The following is a 17,505-nucleotide window of genomic DNA, read 5'->3' on the forward strand; positions in this document are numbered from 1 at the left end:
GATAGTCTAAAATACGTATTCCTTTTGCGCAAGACAGTTTGGAAGACTTTTAAAAGAACTTTCCTGTGTCTGTGGGGCGAAGCTCGTAGTCTATGCGTATATCGTTTTCCAGCTTCCGGCTTTTGTGGTTCCCGGAATTAGAATTCGGGGAAAACACACGGATATTGTAATTTGTAATAACATTTTTAATATGTCAGGCAAACTTAGATAGGCACAAAACTTCATTTATGCAATAGGGAACACTTGTAATGTTGAGAATATTCGAGTTTTCAGCACAAAATGTGATTCTGTCGTGGAAAGAAGACCGAGCCTAGCCGGGTGGCTGTTAAGAACGTAACTTATAAATATCGTAAGTATTTGAATATAGCAGGTTCGTTGATTGCAAATGACACTCCTGACACTCCGAGGTTTACTGAGCAAGCATATTGCGGTGCACACATTATCAGAAGTTATCATGTCTTAGGATCTTTTACAGCCACAGGAAAGAAGAGGACTACAGGCCGTGAAATTTAGCTTCCGCTTGTTTATTAATTCGAGTGGTTCTTTGACAAAGCACAGGCATGGCTGATTGAGTTATATACCTTCCCATAGAAGCCTTTTATAGATACTGTGGACTGTGGTTCTATTGTCAGTACACAGTTCTATTTTATTGCACCATGCATGAAAATCGTAATCATTCGTAAACAATACCAGTCGTCATTCGTGAACACTGAGCAGAACAAATCATTCCAACGACGACGTATAGCCTATAGGCTATCTCGTCTTGTGCTAATCTCGGCTTTTATAATCTATGTGTTTGTATAAGAATGAGTCTCTACTCTCTACTATGGGCTCTACTAAAGAGATTTATCACTTTATTAATACCCTGTTGGGGTGAAAAAGGCAATAAATTTCCAGAGTATTCTGTATTCGTGCTTTGCTTTGTCCAAGAGGCAAGAGCATAAAAAAGTTAAAAAACGCTTTTACCTGATTAAATTAGTGTGAAAGTACCGTGGGCTCGGATTTAGGCATCAGTTATTTAGCACTCAGCCGCACGCATCTGCATACATTAATACCAGGGACTACCAGGGACTCGCATAAAAATTCAAGGTGCAAGTTTAATAATTGAACTTGTGAAATGTGACTCCCTAGTGAAATGACGAAATAGAATTAGGATAAATCTGTTATTAACGGCCATTTTTAAACGTCGCTGTTGCTATATGAACGCATGCTGAGTTCAAATCAGTGATGCTGAGTAGGTGGTTTGCAATAGACCTTTCTTATAATGACGTCAAACGCGGAAAGTCTGATGTTACACGAAATTTGATTGGCTCGAAAAAACTATCCAGCCAATCAAATTTCGTGTAACATCATGCTTTCCGCGTTTGACGTCATTATGAAAAAGGTCTATTGCCGCCATTTTGGTTGACTTTTCAAAACATGTGCACAAATAATTTTTTCATCGTTGCTGTATTTTAATACCCGCCCAATAATACGATAGAGATGAAAAGCAGTTACAAAATAAACAAGGAAAGAGTAAATCTGCGCAGTTTGTGCTCTTGAAAAATTAGTTGAAAAGCAGAAGTAAACTTTGTAGAATCAACCAAGATGGCGCCTAATGACTGATTATGACGTCATATGCAAACCAAGAATTTGGAATCATAGAGTTTGGAATAATGTTGGAAGTTTATGAACGAATCCTACTGAATCCACGCAAGATTGTGGCAATTAACTAGAATTTTGTAATTTAATTCCACATAATTGGTAACTTGTCTGAAAAGGGTGGAAGAAGAAAGAAAAAGATGAAGCAACAGTTCCTTTAGTTGAAACATTTAAGTCCTAGTGAATTGTCACGCGATAGCAGGATTATTTAAGCAAATTATACAAGACGGCGCATATAACTGACTTTCTTGTTTTAGGGTATTGTTTTTAAAATACTTTAATAATATCGATACAGTTATTCTAAATTGTAGTCACATGATCATACCAGTTAATTTGTGTTTAACATAGATTGTCTTAACAATGAAACTCAAGAGAAAACGAAGAAAAGCTATCGAGAGGGAACGTCCAACGTTGGTTGGCTTCTCAATTGGGAAAGCTACCGTGGACAGAAGGCTGTTTCCGTTGAGAATGGACAAAAAATATAGAAATACACTTGAACAAGCGGAACGTGAGATAATTGCGAAGGTAGCTATCTATATGTGAGACCGAAGAGTTTATATATGTAAGCGTACAATTTCCTTCTCTTCAACCCAAAGCACTTTTGTACCTACACTTGTAAGGTTTTGTGAAATGCCCGCGAGGTATGAGCACATTAACTACTTTTTGGGAGTTTGCTTTTCGGCGTGCAAAACATTATGCCGTTGAAGCAAGATTTTCATTACGAAAAGTTAATGAAGAAAGAGGATTGAAAATATAAGTGAATCATGCAGAAATGATGGAATGATCGGTCCATCAAGAAATAAGCAATTATTTTGAAAAGAAAGAGGGAACTTAAGCACCATAGTTCATGGCTACTTTCATTTTTCATGAAAGGTTTAACCCACAATGTATATGCCTTTTTCAGTACACGCCAATTAAAGGTCGCACCCATTCATATATATGTATGAAAAGCCTAAACATTGCAATTTCGACATTGTTTATATCTTTTATATATGTAATATAAATATATTTTATATGTATAGATTTCTCAAAGGGATAAGCTTGTTCAACAAAGGAAATACCTTAGTGGTTTGATGAAAAGCCTCGAAAATGAAAATAAGGGGGACTGCAACACTGACTTGTTAAAGGTAAGCATTGGCACCGCCACGAGGACGGAGGTTAATATCCAAAAAACCTGCCTGCGTTAACTTGAGCAAATATCAGTGCACTGTTCCACACATAATCAAAATGAATAGACAAAACATAGTATTCAAAATGTTTGTGTTCATATAATTACCCAAATCTTTTCATATACCACGCGATAACATATTCAGTGTTATATCAAATGTTCAATTATAGGAACTTGGCGAGAATAAAAAGACGTTGCAACAAAAATTGAACCGTTTACACGCTGAGCTGGAGTCAGAGACATTCAAAGGTTTGCAAATATATGACTGTTGTCTCACATGCACTACGACAACAACTGTGCACCGCGCAGTTTTCATGCACAACTTGTTAGAAACCTTTAGCTTGACGGCAAACGCCAAACCGCTAACAAGGTTTGTGTTTTAGCTCCACTATCTTTAGGTGTGCGGCAATTTCGCTAAACTACAAACGTCCTGCAAAAAACTTGTGATGTTCAGCAGAAATGAAAGAAAGCAATAGGCTATTTCTGATGTATTTTGAAAAGCATCTAATTCAGCTTTAATAATGTTCTTGAATGTTTGCATGGTGACAATCGAGCCTACAAGCTAAATTACTTAATTTGGCTGAAGGTGTATCTAAACGTTCAAGCATTACATTTTATACGGCGAACGTGAACTAAAGGTCTCTATTGTAAAGCATTGCCGTCGATTTGGCAAAGCAACTTTGTATGAATAAATTCTTACACATATGCATGCGCATTGTCGAAAGTCAATCGCATTACGGCTTCGCTGCATGAACTCGTTGCAAAAGTGCTGCGAGGTGAACTGTTAATGTTATTACACGTCACCTGTCCAAGTTTTAACAAGTTTCCGAAACATGTAATCCTAGGATCCACGTCTATACAAGGAAGAATGGCCGAAGCCAAAAGCATTGTAAATTATAAGGTAGATCATGGAAGAGATTCTACTTTAAGTGATGAACCTTGCCAAGGAAAAGAGAAATCGTGGTCATTTGAAAGAAGCTACCAGGTATTTTAGGTCGCAGGCTCGCAGTAGATGAGTAACAAAAATTTTATGATAGGAATTGAGAAATTATATTCATTGGAAAATAACCTGTAAGATTTTGTGTAAAAATTAGTCCACCATCTTGGGTGGCATGCGTGAGACTTTTATTTAATTATAATTGCTACAAATCCTATTCTTAATGTATTGCATTCACGTATGTATAAAAATGAGTTTTCTGTGCAGCTTATTGTGTCTTATTCGTGAATTAACAATGCACATGCATGCAACGAAACATAGTTCTACCTTATAGTCACATGCACTACCGCCTAAATCCTTCCCTTTTAGCCGTTGAAAGCAAATATCACGTGTGCCAGCAAGGAAAGGTATGCGAACTTTATTAGCAATATTGCCAAAACCCAGGATGATGAATTAGCGTGAATTTTTGAATGAAATAGATACTTAAGCATAATTTTTATATCACATTCTATTCATTTCTATTCCCCTAGAAGCAGACCGACAGGAATATTTAAAAGCCAGATTTTTATAAGGAGAAGCAATTCACAAATTCAACCTGTTAATATCGATCTTTTTTCAACTGGTCGAGATTTGTTGCAAGTTTTAACTGAGGAACTTGGAGATATTGAAGCATACAACGTGGTATTTGGAACAAATAAGGTAGATTTATTGAAGTATTATTTATAAAATGGCGTCCTAAATAAATATCTCCTGGCATTTTCTCGCGACCACATTACAACCGCTACACATGCATATATATATAATTATATATATATATATAATATATATAATATATTATATATATATATATATATACAGGGTGTCTCAGAAAAAACGCAACACTTAAATATGCAAGAATATTAATATTGTTCGGGTTTGCACCTTAGTTCAGCTAAAATTACTTTTAGCATTGTAAATGAAGGATTAAGAGCCATTTTCAATTCCCAGAGGTGCTTATCTATTGCGCTTTAGAGCTGTATTAATGTTCTGCATATTTAAGTGGTTGCGTTTTTTTTGAGACACCCTGTATATATATATATATATATATACGTTTTAATTATAAATCATAGCAATATGGCCAGGATGAATTAAAAGAAAGAAATTTCATTATTACAGCGTTAAAATTTAGTTGTCGTAATGTTTATAATATTTCGCAATTTCCCATTTTCGGGTGTGTCTGGAGTTCGTAACTATGCATGGTAACTGCACATTCATACACACATTCAGAATAACTTGCCTAGTAATATGGAAACAATAGATTTAAAATAAAAAAATTGACTAGCGGTCCCCATGATTTTTAGGGAAATTCACCTCTCGAAAATAGAAATGATGTGATGTTTTTTTAGGTTGATTTAGAGAAGACGTTATTCCAACAAGAAATTTATCATGGCACCACAGTTGACTTAAATATCCGTTTGCAAGGAGGTGCGTATAGCCTATAGACTTGATGTATCGTTTACTCAATTGTAAATGCATTGTGATATGCATGGGCGTGACTGCAGGGAAATTTGTATTTAGTCTGAAGCAATCTTTTGCCACATTGGCGCCCAGGTTGAAATAAAATTGGACACGGTGCCTAAGTACGTGCAATCCACACGCAGTACTTGCAGAACATGTTCAACATGTTTTAACTCTGGGCACGGTGCCAGGCACTACTGCCGGGAATTTTAATTTGTCTACCGTGAGTTGAATGTTTACTTGTCTTGATTTTGTAATATACTATGCTGAAATTGATTCTCTCAATCGAAGGCATGTACAAAAAGAAGAAATCGGCGAAGAAGCACAAAAGGAAGAAAAACACTCAACCGCCGACAGAAATACCTCATGTGACAGGTTTGTTAAATAGAGATCCCGGACACGGAACATCATCAAAACTTATTAACTACCTTGCCTTGTTTTGCTTTGCTTTGCCTTGCCTTGCCTTGCCTTGCTTTAATCGTTTAATTCCTTGACTTGTCTGCAGATTCACCCGCGTTGTGGACGAAACAACAAGTAGCTGACTGGGTGTCGATGAAATGTGTCGAATATGACATTAATGAAAGTGAAGTTTTGAAACTAAAAACTCTGAATGGCAAAGGATTGGACGAGTTGTCAAAAGAAGATTGGATTCGGCGATCTGAAAATCAGGGAGATTTATTTTTCAAACTGTGGCAGAGATTAAAGTCAAATTCTTCACCAGAAGTCGCCGATAAAGGTAGGCGGATATAGCAGGATGTAGCGACAATGTTCAAATGGCATGCCGATTAAGCCGGGCTTGAAAGTCATCATTAAACTATCAAAATCGGTCCGAGGCGAAGCATATATCCACTAAATATTTTGTAAAGGAACAAGCAGAAGCAGTATATTCAAAGGTGAAGGAAATTTCCACTTTTTTATACTTGAATATGCGAGATAAAATTTCATGAACAGGCCAACGGTAACGCTTGCGGATTAAGTTTCATTCATCCATGAGCTCGTATGAGCAACGCGTAATTGCCGTTAATTGAAAAACGATTGTTGGTTGATCTTGAATAATTATGTACTAGGTAGGAGCAAACTCATTCCATACAGCCTAAGCAATTTATTCAGATATAAGCAGCATCTAAGCAATTTTTTCTATCATTTTGCAGTCTGCAATAACCCCAATAATTGTGGATTGAGTCGCTCTTAATTTTCAAAAAAATCAGAAGAACGGAACGCTGATTGGAATGACAGTGCAGATATTGCTATTTTTATTAATGATTAGGTTATGCAAAAGCGAATCGAATTGGAGTTAAATGATTACTAATTCATACATGGGCGAAATTACATGCGACATGATTGGGGAAGAGGTGGATATTTCGGCCCTGAGTTCAAAAAATGACAATCTTGACATATCTTTTAATTCTGTTTTTCACAACAAGCTGATTTATTTTGTTACAGATAACAAAGACAACCTCTTACCACCTTCTTTGTCCCAGGATGCACAAGAAGAGTCTCCAATGCTTGATTTCGGCAATGACGACAACAACAAAGTTAATCAATCTGTCTTCAGGTATTGATCTCTATTTAATTGTTCAGCCTAATACTACAGATCGATGCATAAGAATGCTTTCATGTGCTGCATGCATGTGAAATATATTATTGTCTTACAGATACTACATTTTAAAACTCTCACTATATAGGGCTACTATAATGTTCAGGCTAAAATTGATGAGTTCAAAGGCTCAGTCATCGATTGAGTTCAATGGATTTGGAGTTCGGACACGAATAGTTCGTGGTCTTTGAAATACTCGCGCATGCTTATCCTTTGCTGCACTAGGAAATATACTAAAATTAAGCCTGATTCGAATAAGACGAAAATAATCGCAAGTGGAAAAGAGGAAATTAATAATTTGATGACGAATTTGAGAGTGTGAATTACTACTGTGTATCGTATGCCTGAAAAAGTGCATACGTGTCGGCATATTTCGGTAATACATAGGCATAAATATATTGCAATAATTTGTTATTTTCACAACTAGCCTATTTCTTTGATGTTCATGTTTTCAACTTTGCCTTCTTTCTTCCACCTTCCAGGGTTTTACATATTTGCGATGACTCGCGTCGTTAATTGTTTATCGTTAATTGTACTTCAATGGTATGACACAGGAAAAATAGTTTTTATAGTGCTTCTTATGCATTAACAGCAACGGTATTCTTCGCAAAGTCAGTGATATTAAAGACATTGAAGACCTGACGCCGCTGGAGGACTTTGCGACTGACGGCAAATCAACTATTCCGACATTTGGAAGCACAATATCAGTGGTCGGAGTTTTAGAAAGTAAGCAAAGGAAGGCTGAAAATTTTGGGTCCCTTTTGATCAAAGATGAGCAAAAGGATGTGGCAACTCCCTTTAATGCCTTAAAGGTTGATGTTCGAGGTAAAAAAGGAAATACAATTTTGCGACCATATACTATTAGATCGCTGTTTGACAACATCGGAAAAGGTTATGAAATAGCGTTAAAGGGTCGTGTTGAAGCAATGGAGGAGAGTGATCTTAGCGAAAGTAAAGCTTTATTGAAAAGCAATGAACTGTGCGAATTCCTAAGATTTAAGTTGGTCATCGATTCTGATCTGCATTCTTGTGTTTATGTTGAAAGAAAGTCTGTAGCGTTCAAACGACAACTATCACAACCTCCGTGGCTCCACAACATTAAACTTGGCGATCATATTGAAAAAACGATTGACATGGTTTTTTGTAACTCAGGAAATATTGATGAAATAATGAAATACGTGGTGGCCTTCAAGAACAGTTACCATGGAAATATATTAGTTGGCGTCACGGAAGACAGTGGGAGTAAAAAGGGAAAAGTATCCGGCACAGGTATGGATGAAAATGAAATCGCCAAATGGAGAGAAAAGTTATCGATGGCCATTGGAAGCATCTTGCCATCGCGTAATGATAGCGCTGCAATCTGTTCAACAAAAGAAGAAGCGTTACAACTTTATGAGAAAAATGCTTTTATCTTAACAATAGCTCTTTCGGAACATGAAAAACACATTATTTGGGTTCACGTTCCGAAAGGAGAAGCTCGACTTTATGTCACCAAGGCTTCTGATGTACATTCTTATGTTCGATCTGGAGCGGAAACTAAACGTATTACAGATTTTAACGAACTTTTTTCGCGGTTGGACTCGTTGGGTAGCCGGAAGATAGTACAAATCGCAGACGAAGAATTGGACATTGACAGGCAGTATGAAGAGCTGACAAAAAAGAACGTTGGCCTGGAGAAGAAATACCAAGTACTAAAAGAATTGAGCTACGAAGGTCAAGAGCAAGAATTTAAGATGATTTTTGGGGACAATCCAGTTAAAAAAATACAAGAAAAATATCTCACCCATTATTCTTGTGGTTTTTTAAATTCTATTGGAGGAAGTATAATTTTTGGTGTTCAAGAGGATGAACGATCTAAGCTTGGTCATATTGTCGGCGTAGTTATGGCCAGTGAGGAGAGAGAAACGTTAGTGAGAACAGTAGCAAAGACGTTAACTAATTTCTATCCCCAAGTTAACACCAGTCAGTATAGCGTTCTGTTTCACGACGTTACGGTGCCAAAAGACTTTATTGCAAAAGGCAATGATGGCATGTGCATACTGATTCGTGGACCGGCAGAGGAAGTTGGGAATAAGTGGCCAAAATTCGCTAAAGACAAATTTCCAGGTTGCTTATGTCGAGTGATAAGAGTTGAGACACAACTGTTTTGTATTGTTGCGGAAAATTTGAAAGAAGATATCGATAAAGAAGAAATTGTTAAGCAGTTTATAATACAGAATAAAAAGAAAATTTCGTTGGAATCTATGCAAGAAAATAGATTGGAACGTCTTTTAAAGAAACTCTGTATAATCGAATTCGCCGTCAAACGTTCCCAGTATCCTATTCACATGGTTCAACCAATCGATACGTATGTCTTTGACAATGGAAGTTTGCTTGCATTCGATTACAAAACAATGATGCAAAGGTTTGAATTGGGCATTGATTCGCCAATTCAATTCGATATAACGAAATTCATGAATCATGTTGACAAATTCAAGCATTTTGGAAGCTCTTACATGTTAATCGCCTCTCCATTTAAGTTTTCCCCAACTGAAAACGATGTTTATGGACTCGTTATTCCAAAATGGGCCTTGGCAATAGATTTTGATCAGAATCCAAAAGAGGAGGGTCATCTTTGTCAACTTTTTAATGAGTTTAATGATCGTCATCAAATGGAAAGAAACCATTGGATAAAAACTCCCCAAGATTTAAAGCTGAATTTAAATGCAGACAGAGGTATTTGCTGGCTTGCAGCTCGAGGATACGATGAAATAGAAAAATCTCTCTCCAGAAATGGACATGGAAGCTGGAATATGACTCACCGTGAACAACTACGATCACTTCTAAAAACAGACTTAGCAGGGAGTATCAAACCGAATTTCCTTAACGTTGTTGTATTGTGGGGTGAAGGGCATGACGGGATTGTGGATTCTCTGCGCGTGATTCTCGAGGATATTTTGAGTATGAATGGAAATCGCACTTCCGTAACAATTGTCTGTTGCACCTTAAAAGCAAAGAGATACATCATGGAAAATTTAGTGAAGCAATTACAAAAGAGCTATGGTCAAATTATCATGGAGGAACGTGTATACGTGGCACCGCCTCACGTGCTAGCTATGCATCTGTCGTCTAAGCTTGAAGATCCATACAAACCAGAAAACGAGTTTCAAGTTCCTCACAAAAGAGAATACCGAGGGGAATCTCAAATATTTCCACGTATTCTCCCAAAGCATATACGTCAAAATATCAATGGTTATCTGGAAATGATGTACATTAATCAAGAAAGAAGGAATGAACTGTCAACGCCTAAAGAGCGTCAAAAATTTTATTCTGGCTCAAAAATCACCTCATTAGGTTTGCGACAGAATTTTGGAATCCCGAGAGCAAAAATGGAAGAATTAGAAGCCAACTTTAAGATTCTTCTTAATGACCGAAAGTCGCACGTTTCAATGATTTCTGTCAAAGTAGAACGTGGAGCTGGCTCGACAACTATGTGTTTACAGTTTTTGTTTAAACATCACGGAGAATATCCATGCGCACAATTGTCTGACTTTGGTGACGGGTTATTAAGCTATATCAAGGATATATGCCGAGAAACAAAATTACCACTTATACTTTTTGTTGATGACGAAATTGCTCAACTTCAAGAATTCTTTGACTTCACAGAGAAGCTAGTTGAATCCCGGCAGGTCAATGTTATCCTGCTTTTCATTGAACCGAAAGAAGCGAATTCCAGGAAAGAAACGTCATCCCCACGGAAAGCGATGGTTAAGACACGTATAAAGAGCGCAAGTGATCATTCCATATATGGGACATGTCCATACAAAGAGGTAATTCTTCGTCGAGAACTGGAACCCCAGGAAATGGACAATTTAACGGAACATCTTATAGACATAAAAAAAAACAGGGAAAGTCAGCTTCGATCATTGAGAGAAAAGTCCAAGTTGAACCGAGACTTGCGGACATTCGTGCATTTTGGACTGACGGCCTTTGGCGAAGAATTTTCAGGGTTGAATCATTATGTCAAATATAGACTGCAAAAAGTCAACGAGAAACAAAAAAATGTGCTGATTTACCTATCACTTACTCATGTTTTTACGAATTCATTACTTCCAGCAAACGCACTCGCTGATTTTCTTGAAAAGAAGAAAGTTGATTTAGACGCTGAATTCTCTGATCCATACCTTCACGAACTCTTAAGTCCATCTGAGGATGAAATAGATTCGCGCAGAATATCATTCCATGAAGTGGCTCAAGCAATTCTTAAGTTACTAGGATCTGATGGACAGAGCCAGAATAATGCTTCAACTTATAATTGGCTTTTTATCAAATTAAAATCTGTTGAAATGGCAAAAAACGTTCTGAGCATTAACTCAACTACGAAGTCGATTGATCGTCTTACAAGACGGTTGTTTGTAACAAGCGAATACGAAAGTGAGAAATTCTCTTCACTTATAAGAGCAATGACCAACGACAAATGCAAAAAGATTGCTTGCGATACATTGCTAGAACTTGTGGATATTTTCCCTGAACAAACTTCATTTGGTTCGCATCTACTCGCCCATTTGGCCAAATATTATATGATAGAACTTGAAAACTTTGAAAAAGCTATTCCAAAAATTGAAAAAGCAGTAAAAAACCAGAAAGATGATTCACTTCTTCGGCATATTCATGGCGATATTATAAGAATCCATGTACAGAACCTTAAATCTATACCTGATATTGACATGCCGACAATTGTAAAACATGCTATTCAAAGCAGCGATTGTTTTGCATTTGTTCGCAGTAAAAGGCCGTACGTCAGTCACGGGTATATATCTGATGCTATGGTCCGTATCACGGTTATGCAAGCAGCGATTAAAGAGATGGGTGGGGAGAAGGATACAAGCTTCATTGACTATCTGTGCCAAATGATAGACAATATGAAAAAAGAAGGGAATCATCGATTACGTGTGAATGAAAAATATCTACTTTCGCTAATTCCAGATGTATATCAGTTTCTTAACGAAGGTGTTATTGATCCTGACCACAAAGAAAAATGGAAAGGCGAATTTCTTAAATGTATCAGGAAATTAGAAAATCTCAGACGACTTTGTGATAAAATTCAGGACGAGAAACATGTTTTTGAAAGAGAAGATTCCGTATTGCTTCACGATGTTGCGTTGCAAATTCTTATCTTGAATAATAGTCTCGAAATAGAACGCAAGACTTTAAATCCAGTGGAAATTGAACGTTTAGTTAAAGAGATCTACGATCCTGAAACGAGCAGAAATATGTCTGACCAGCAAATGAAATTTTGGTTGCGACACTCTCGGCACCAGAAAAAGGTACCGAATTTGGAAAACATTAGAAAACAAGTAAAAAATTGGATGGATCATGCGAAAAAAAAGGGTGGCATATTGCCGGATGCAGAGTTTTACAAGTAAGTTTATATTTTATTGATTCAAGTGATACGCATATATACATATATATATATATATATATATATATATATATATAATATATATATATATATATATATATATATATATATATATATAATATATATATATATATATATATATAATTATACCAAGCGCGAGGTCACGTCACGATGAAAGTTTCACGGTTTTAGTTACGTTATCAACTTCATGATTGCAATAAAGGATCCAAAAGACCGAGACAAAAGAGAAAAGGCAGAGAGAATAATTAAAAGGCAGCAAGGAAAAAAGTTCAGAAGAAAAGAAGATTCTCCACTTCCTATTGAATGGCTTAACGCTAAAGACCGTCATGTTAATTCGATCGACAGTCTGTTACACCACGATGATTTGGTGAAAGAAACAAATAAGCAAGATAGGAAACAGCGAGATGAACAGCGTGGACGTGATGTCATTGAAGGATTTTTGTTTGAAAAAAATGTCGTAAAATGGGAAGGAACTGTAAAAGAAATACAAAGAGATTGGCAAGGAACAATTGTATTTAAAAACCACTTTGAAGTTAGATTTGTCCCTCAAAATGTCCAGCCATCAATGCCAGAAACTGGTGAAACAGTTAAATTTTGTTTATCTTTCGACAGACTTGGTCTCATGGCCTGGGCGGTCGTTCGCGCTCCTCAAAACACTGTACAAAAAAGTATTTTAGAAACGGTGAGTAGCGAGGAATCTAGTAGTGAAGGCGAAGATGAAAATGGGGAAGAAGACGAGGTCGTATTAGATACGACAATTTTTAATCGATCAGTCAGTGTTGAAACAGATGCCATTAAAAAGGTTTGGGAAGATTACAATGGCCAAAGAATGCAAGGTGTGGTTGTTTCTACAAATCCTAAAAAAGGTTTCGGATATTTAAAGCATCAAGATGTATCAGGGGATCTTTTCTTTCATGCATCACAACTTGTTCAGCCTGTCAAGTCTCTGAAAGGAAATATATTTGCACATATGGTATTAGAATTTAAAGTCGAGAAGTTAACAGAAAGGACTCGTGCTGCAGATATCCATGTTCTAATGGTATGATTATACTTCTAACTATAAAAAAGCCTACGGTGTATGTGATCTAACTATAAAAAAGCCTACGGTGTATGTGAATGGCAATACACGTGGTCACAAATTCTAAAATTTGTGCTATAGACGACCGAGTGTTTTGTATTCTATTTATATTTCATTTTCTATAAGTGCGCACAGAAAATTTGAACTGATCCGTCGGAGGATCACAACTGACATTACAGTTTTTAATGGTTTTCTTTGCTGATAACGGTATATATAGTTATGCCTGACACCTTTCAATAGACCTTTCTTATAATGACGTCAAACGAGGAAAATCTAATGTTGCACGAAATTCGATAGACGCCACAAAACTATCGAGCCAATGAAACTTCGTGTAAAATCAGACTTTTCGCGTTTGACGTCATTATGAAATTATAGCATTATGTTTATTATAGCATTATGTTTATTATAGCATTATGTTTATTATAGCATTATGTTTATTATAGCATTATGTTTTGAGCTCAAAAATGATCGACGCTTTATTGATTAATAATAAAATGCGAAAACAAAAGTTGCCAAATAAAATAACCAACACCAATTTAATTTTCAATGGCGCATTAAAAAATGCTCGTGTAATCGCAGAAAAATCTTTTCGTCCAATTAGATTGCAAGCTGAAAGTTTAACCCTATCTCACTCAGTCTATACTATATACATGAACACATCCGGCTTGTTTGTCCCGAGTATCTTGCTGGTTAAATTTTTTGGAGAAAAAGGAGAAAACTCTCTCTATAGTTAACATTCATTCATGTTTGTTTCGTAAACTCCGATATTTATTATTTTTTCATCTTTCTTTTTTAAAATGAACAGGAGCATCAAATAGACGCAGCTGTGGCACGTTTTCGTGAGTAAGTACACCATAGCTGCCTTTCCGAAAATACCTAATACTTGCATGTATATATAAGAGCATGTATATATAAGAGCATGTTTCAAGTTTTTTACAGCGTGGGTTCTGACTTAAACGACGAATTTACCTGACCGTAGCGGGAATTTTTCTAAGCACTTTCGAACCTATGTCTTTTCTATTACACGAAAGAACTGTTACCACTACAGAACGTTGCTTGTACGTAGCGTAACCGCAGTATTTATCGTACATATACAACTTAAACTTAGCTCTTCCTTGAGGGAGAAACATTCGGTACAACAAAAGTTGCCATCAATACATGAAAACGCAAAATGCGGCAAATTTCTGCCAAATTTTACTACTTCCGTCATTCTGTACGGCAGATAAGAGATATATGCATGATATGTATAATGCATGGTAGTATAATAGATAGTAATTAAATTTAAACTTATGGAAAAATCATCTAGGAAGAAACAGGATTCGCCATCCATAAGTCGTCGGGAAAAAGAGCAAACTGTCAGACAGAAAAAAATCCCTGATACGAAACGTCTGGAAGAAGGAGTGGTTGTACGGTTAGCTAGCGGGCAAGACTTTGGATTTATCAAGCCGGACAGCAAGGAATATGGCAGGGCTGATATTTTCTTCCACCGTAGAAATCTTATGAACAGAGAACAGCGCCCACATGTTGACGACCGTGTCCAGTTCTACACAACCAAAACCAAAAAAGGTTACGAGGCAAATGACATTCGTGTGCAGGTATAGTACGAAATGGCTGTTTTATAATGTGTATTCAATATGCTATAGATAATAAAGTATAGCACGCATATTTTATACACACATGCACGAAAAGATTTAAAATGCTCTAAATTTTTATTTTTTAAATTTTATTAAATTTTTATGTGCCCATGAATCATTAGGCCCTAAAACAGCTCTGCAAGGCAGTACACTCTCACTCTCGTGACGAGTGTGAAACCCTCGAATGTGCCGCCATTTTTGGGGTACTTTTTTTCAAAACCGTGGGCGTAGGACATCGTAACTGTCTTCAATTTTAGGCTGAATTCATTCTTCAAATGGTCTGTTGATTCTAAAAAAATTGCTTTTCATGTTGTTATAATTTCTTAACCCCAGTTGAGAAAATTGAAAGTACCCCAAAAACGTCATGGTGAAATTGAGAAAGGCTAATTTGTGTATAAATTGCGACTTAAAACATTTGTGGAGAAAACTTTTTTCCGCATTAACGCACGTTCTATGATATCTTTTGCTGTCTCATAGAGTCAATCTGCCTCGGCCAAGAATTGGGACCAACTGTCTGGTATTCAAGAAGGAGTGGTGGACAGTATATCAGATGGCGGGGGATATATAACAAGCGAGTCGAACACTCATTTAGGTTTCCTACAATTTTATAATAGGGATGTATTAGACAGAAACGCACAAATCGTTGATGGAACGAAAGTCCATTTTAAAGTTATAAAACGTGGTAGCAAGTCAATTGCAATAAGAATTAACGTGATTGGTTCTCTTAACCAAGGAAAATAGAACAATATACAACGAAGTGATGTTTTAATCTTTGTCATGTTGTTAGATTACCATATTCGTCATTTAATTGTGGAAAATAAACACAATATTAAACCTATTTGATGAACACAAAGCTAAAACTTATATAAACTTAAAACCGTATATCGATAGTAGCCGCCGAGGTGACGACGCTATTATGAGAGCATTTTCGAATATGAGTTTATACCAGCCTCGTACCCAGGCGCTTTAATATTAAGATATATAATGTTACATACGATACATACGTTACATATATAACGTTGTAAAATATATGTTGTAATGTTGGTATCCACATAAGATCCGTTGGCCCAGTGGTTAAGGCTAGGGCCTACCAGGTTGTAAGAATAGGTTCGAATCCTGCGTGGGAAAGGTTCGATTTTTTCCCACCGAAATTACTATTTAATTTGAAATTCGTCGAAAAGTATTTAGTCAAATAAAGAACAATAGCTTTCGACAAATGATGTGATGGTCTAGCGGTTAAGGCGTTCATCTCTCAATCCGAGGACAGACATTTCAACTCCTCGCAATGCAAAAAAATTGGCCTGAAAAATTACGGTGTGATTTGGAAAGTTTAAATTAGTCAAAAGACTTCTCGGCCTTTCAAGAAGACTGTAAATTAAAAAAAGTTTGAAATAAAAAACTGAAAAAAATTTCTCGCGTTCAAAAGTACTTAAAAATTGAAAAGAAGCACAAGCAAAAAATTTTAAGAACATGTGTCTTCTAAAAAGACTGAAAATTAAAAGGAAAAATAATTAAAAAATTTCCCGCTTTTAAAAAACTCATGTTTACTTACCTTAATTTTTTTCACGAAAATTTGACAGGGTGATTTTCTCGAGAGTGAAAAAATTTAATTTTTTTCACTTTTTTGAAATTCTCTTAGATTTTTTTTTCGACGCGGAAGTATTTTGTCTTGGGCTACTGTGTCTGTCTTGGGCAACCTGTGTCTGCTTGACACAGGTAGCCCAAGACAAAATACTTCCGCGTCGAAAAAAAAATCTAAGAGAATTTCAAAAAAGTGAAAAAAATTAAATTTTTTCACTCTCGAGAAAATCACCCTGTCAAATTTTCGGGAAAAAAAATTAAGGTAAGTAAACATGAGTTTTTTAAAAGCGGGAAATTGTTAATTTTTTTTTGTCTGACTTTCTTCATTTTCAGGCTTTTTAGAAGACACGTGTTTTTAAAACTTTTTTTACTTGTGCTTTTCTTTTAATTTTCAGGTACTTTTGAACGCGATAATTTATTTTTTTTTATTTCAAATTTTATTTCAATTTACAGTCTTTTACAAAGTCCGAGAAGTCTTTTTCACTGTTTTACACATTCCAAATCACACCGAGATTATTCAGGCTAATTTTGTTGCATTGCCAGAAGTTGAAACGTTTGTCCTCGGATTGAGAGACGAACGTCTTAACCACTAGACCACCGCGTCATTTGTCGAAAGCTATTGTTCTCTATTTGACTTAATCCTTTTCGATGAATTTTAAATTAAATAGTAATTTCGGTGGGAAAAATCGAACCTTTCCCATGCAGGATTCGAACCTACCCTTACAACCTGGTAGGCCGAAGCCTTAACCACTGGGCAACCTCAATAACATATATTTTAAGGCTGCTATCAACAACCAATCCTACAGCCCAGTGGTTAAGGCTACGGCCTACCAGGTTGTAAGGGTAGGTTCGAATCCTGCATGGGAAAGGTTCGATTTTTCTCACCGAAATTACTATTTAATTTAAAATTCATCGAAAAGGATTAGGTCGATTAGAGAACAATAGCTTTC

The 17,505-nt window shown here is 36.3% G+C and overlaps 1 protein-coding gene across 2 annotated transcripts; it reads left to right on the plus strand.

Annotated features, from left to right (window-relative positions):
* Positions 1–186: 186 nt before the first annotated feature.
* LOC114523387 lies at positions 187–16,070 on the plus strand. Of its 2 annotated transcripts, XM_028544284.1 has the most exons (16): positions 187–349; positions 1,990–2,166; positions 2,664–2,768; positions 2,980–3,058; positions 3,655–3,794; positions 4,116–4,153; positions 4,277–4,445; positions 5,132–5,210; positions 5,535–5,618; positions 5,749–5,979; positions 6,687–6,798; positions 7,433–12,241; positions 12,434–13,301; positions 14,146–14,183; positions 14,647–14,935; positions 15,452–16,070. In XM_028544284.1, exons 2-16 carry the CDS (start codon positions 2,002–2,004, stop codon positions 15,713–15,715), a joined length of 7,470 nt encoding a protein of 2,489 aa, XP_028400085.1. In that variant the 5' UTR covers positions 187–349; positions 1,990–2,001; the 3' UTR covers positions 15,716–16,070. The 2 variants fall into 2 exon arrangements, with proteins under 2 accessions (XP_028400085.1, XP_028400086.1); XM_028544285.1 differs by lacking the exon at positions 187–349 and having other exon boundaries at positions 1,925–2,166.
* Positions 16,071–17,505: the final 1,435 nt, after the last annotated feature.

The sequence above is a fragment of the Dendronephthya gigantea genome, unplaced genomic scaffold (genome assembly GCF_004324835.1).
Source record: "Dendronephthya gigantea isolate DGI-Jeju-01 unplaced genomic scaffold, DenGig_1.0 000027F, whole genome shotgun sequence".
Classification (NCBI taxonomy): domain Eukaryota; kingdom Metazoa; phylum Cnidaria; class Anthozoa; order Malacalcyonacea; family Nephtheidae; genus Dendronephthya; species Dendronephthya gigantea.

Excerpts from the sequence above, each read along its gene's own strand:
- LOC114523387 (XM_028544284.1), top strand. The coding sequence starts at position 2,002 with ATGAAACTCAAGAGAAAACGAAGAAAAGCTATCGAGAGGGAACGTCCA. Across the intron at positions 4,446-5,131 it reads TGGTATTTGGAACAAATAAG|GTTGATTTAGAGAAGACGTT; the intron begins GTAGATTTATTG and ends ATGTTTTTTTAG. Across the intron at positions 12,242-12,433 it reads CCGGATGCAGAGTTTTACAA|TTACGTTATCAACTTCATGA; the intron begins GTAAGTTTATAT and ends TCACGGTTTTAG.